General features: G+C 24.4%; 1 protein-coding gene and 1 non-coding gene across 2 annotated transcripts; one reads left to right on the plus strand and one right to left on the minus strand.

The window, feature by feature from the left end:
* The first annotated feature begins 215 nt into the window (after positions 1 to 215).
* Positions 216 to 288, plus strand: Trnag-gcc. The gene has a single exon. It is a non-coding gene; the product is annotated as a tRNA-Gly (tRNA).
* A 50-nt stretch (positions 289 to 338) lies between these two features.
* LOC108254132 (probable ribosomal RNA small subunit methyltransferase B) lies at positions 339 to 1,397 on the minus strand (the record flags this gene model as incomplete). The annotated part of the gene is made up of 1 exon (XM_017449120.1): positions 339 to 1,397. A coding segment is annotated over one exon (1,014 nt), but the record flags the coding sequence as incomplete, so codon positions are not given.
* Positions 1,398 to 1,402: the final 5 nt, after the last annotated feature.

The raw sequence follows: 1,402 nt of genomic DNA on the forward strand, positions 1-1,402 counted from the left end.
TTTAATATAGAATAATTTTTTTATATTTTTATTAATAGAAAATTACTTTAATAAAATTTTTATTTTTAAAAATTTTATTTTTTAAAAATTGTATGTAAAATTATTTGTGATTGTTTTATATTTAAATTCATACAAATTTTTCCATGAAAATAAAAGTTATTTTATTGACAAAAATACAAATATATCTATAAAATCTAACTTTGTATTTTAATAATGCGGGAATAGCTCAGTTGGTAGAGCGCAACCTTGCCAAGGTTGAGGTCGAGAGTTCGAGACTCTTTTCCCGCTAAAATATATAATATGGCGGGGTGGCAGAATGGTTATGCAACGGTCTGCAAAGCCGTATATGCCGGTTCAATTCCGACTCCCGCCTTTGGTATGTTTCATTTAATACGTTTCATAATTGCAGCAAAAAAACAATCAGTATTATGAATATTAGTTAATAACTTAAAATAGTAGTTATCATTAATTAATAATTTTATTTTTTGTCTTTTTAATATATTTTTAATCGGTATTAAACAAAAATTTTTATTAATTGCCATAAATTTATCTACAATATCTTCATTTTCTTCTTTTAAGATACTACATGTAGAATAAATTAAATATCCTTTTATTTTTACCAACTTAGATGCATTATTTAAAATATTAATTTGTGTATTATTTATCTTATCTATAAAAAAAGGTTTTTGATACCATTTGATATCAGGATTACGACGCAGTGTACCTAATCCGCTACATGGAGCATCAACTAAAACCCTATTAGCTTTGTTTTCTAAAAATTTAATTTTAATGTCATTTTCATTTTTAATTACAATAGGATATACGTTAGATAATCCGCTACGAATGACTCTTTTTTTTAATTCTTCTATTTTTTTTTTAGATATATCAAGTGAATATATATATCCAGTATTTCTTATTAAAGAACCAATAGCAAGTGTTTTTCCTCCAGATCCAGCACAAAAATCAACTATTAATTCTCCTCGTTTTACTTCAATAATATGAGTAAGTAACTGACTGCTCTCATCTTGAATTTCAATGATACCTTTTGTAAAGAGATATATTTTTTTTAGAGAAACTTTTTTTGTTATTCTTAAACCAAATGGTGCATAAGGAGTAGGGTTGCAAAAAATAGAAAAATCTAATAATTTTTTAATAATTATTTCTCTTTTTGATTTTAATAAGTTAACCCTTAAATCTAAGGAAGCTGATTGATTTATTTTTTTAGACAACTCTAAGGTTTCTGATTCTCCATATTGGTCTACTAATTTAGTAAATAACCATTCTGGGAAATTACTTTTTATTAACGGTGGAGCTAAATTAAAATCAATTTTTTTATTAAAGAAATAAAATTCTTTTTTAGATAATCCCTCAATACAAGAAATATTAACCAAATCTTTTAAAC

This window comes from Diaphorina citri, unplaced genomic scaffold, assembly GCF_000475195.1.
Source record: "Diaphorina citri unplaced genomic scaffold, Diaci psyllid genome assembly version 1.1 scaffold12985, whole genome shotgun sequence".
In the NCBI taxonomy this organism is placed as follows: domain Eukaryota; kingdom Metazoa; phylum Arthropoda; class Insecta; order Hemiptera; family Psyllidae; genus Diaphorina; species Diaphorina citri.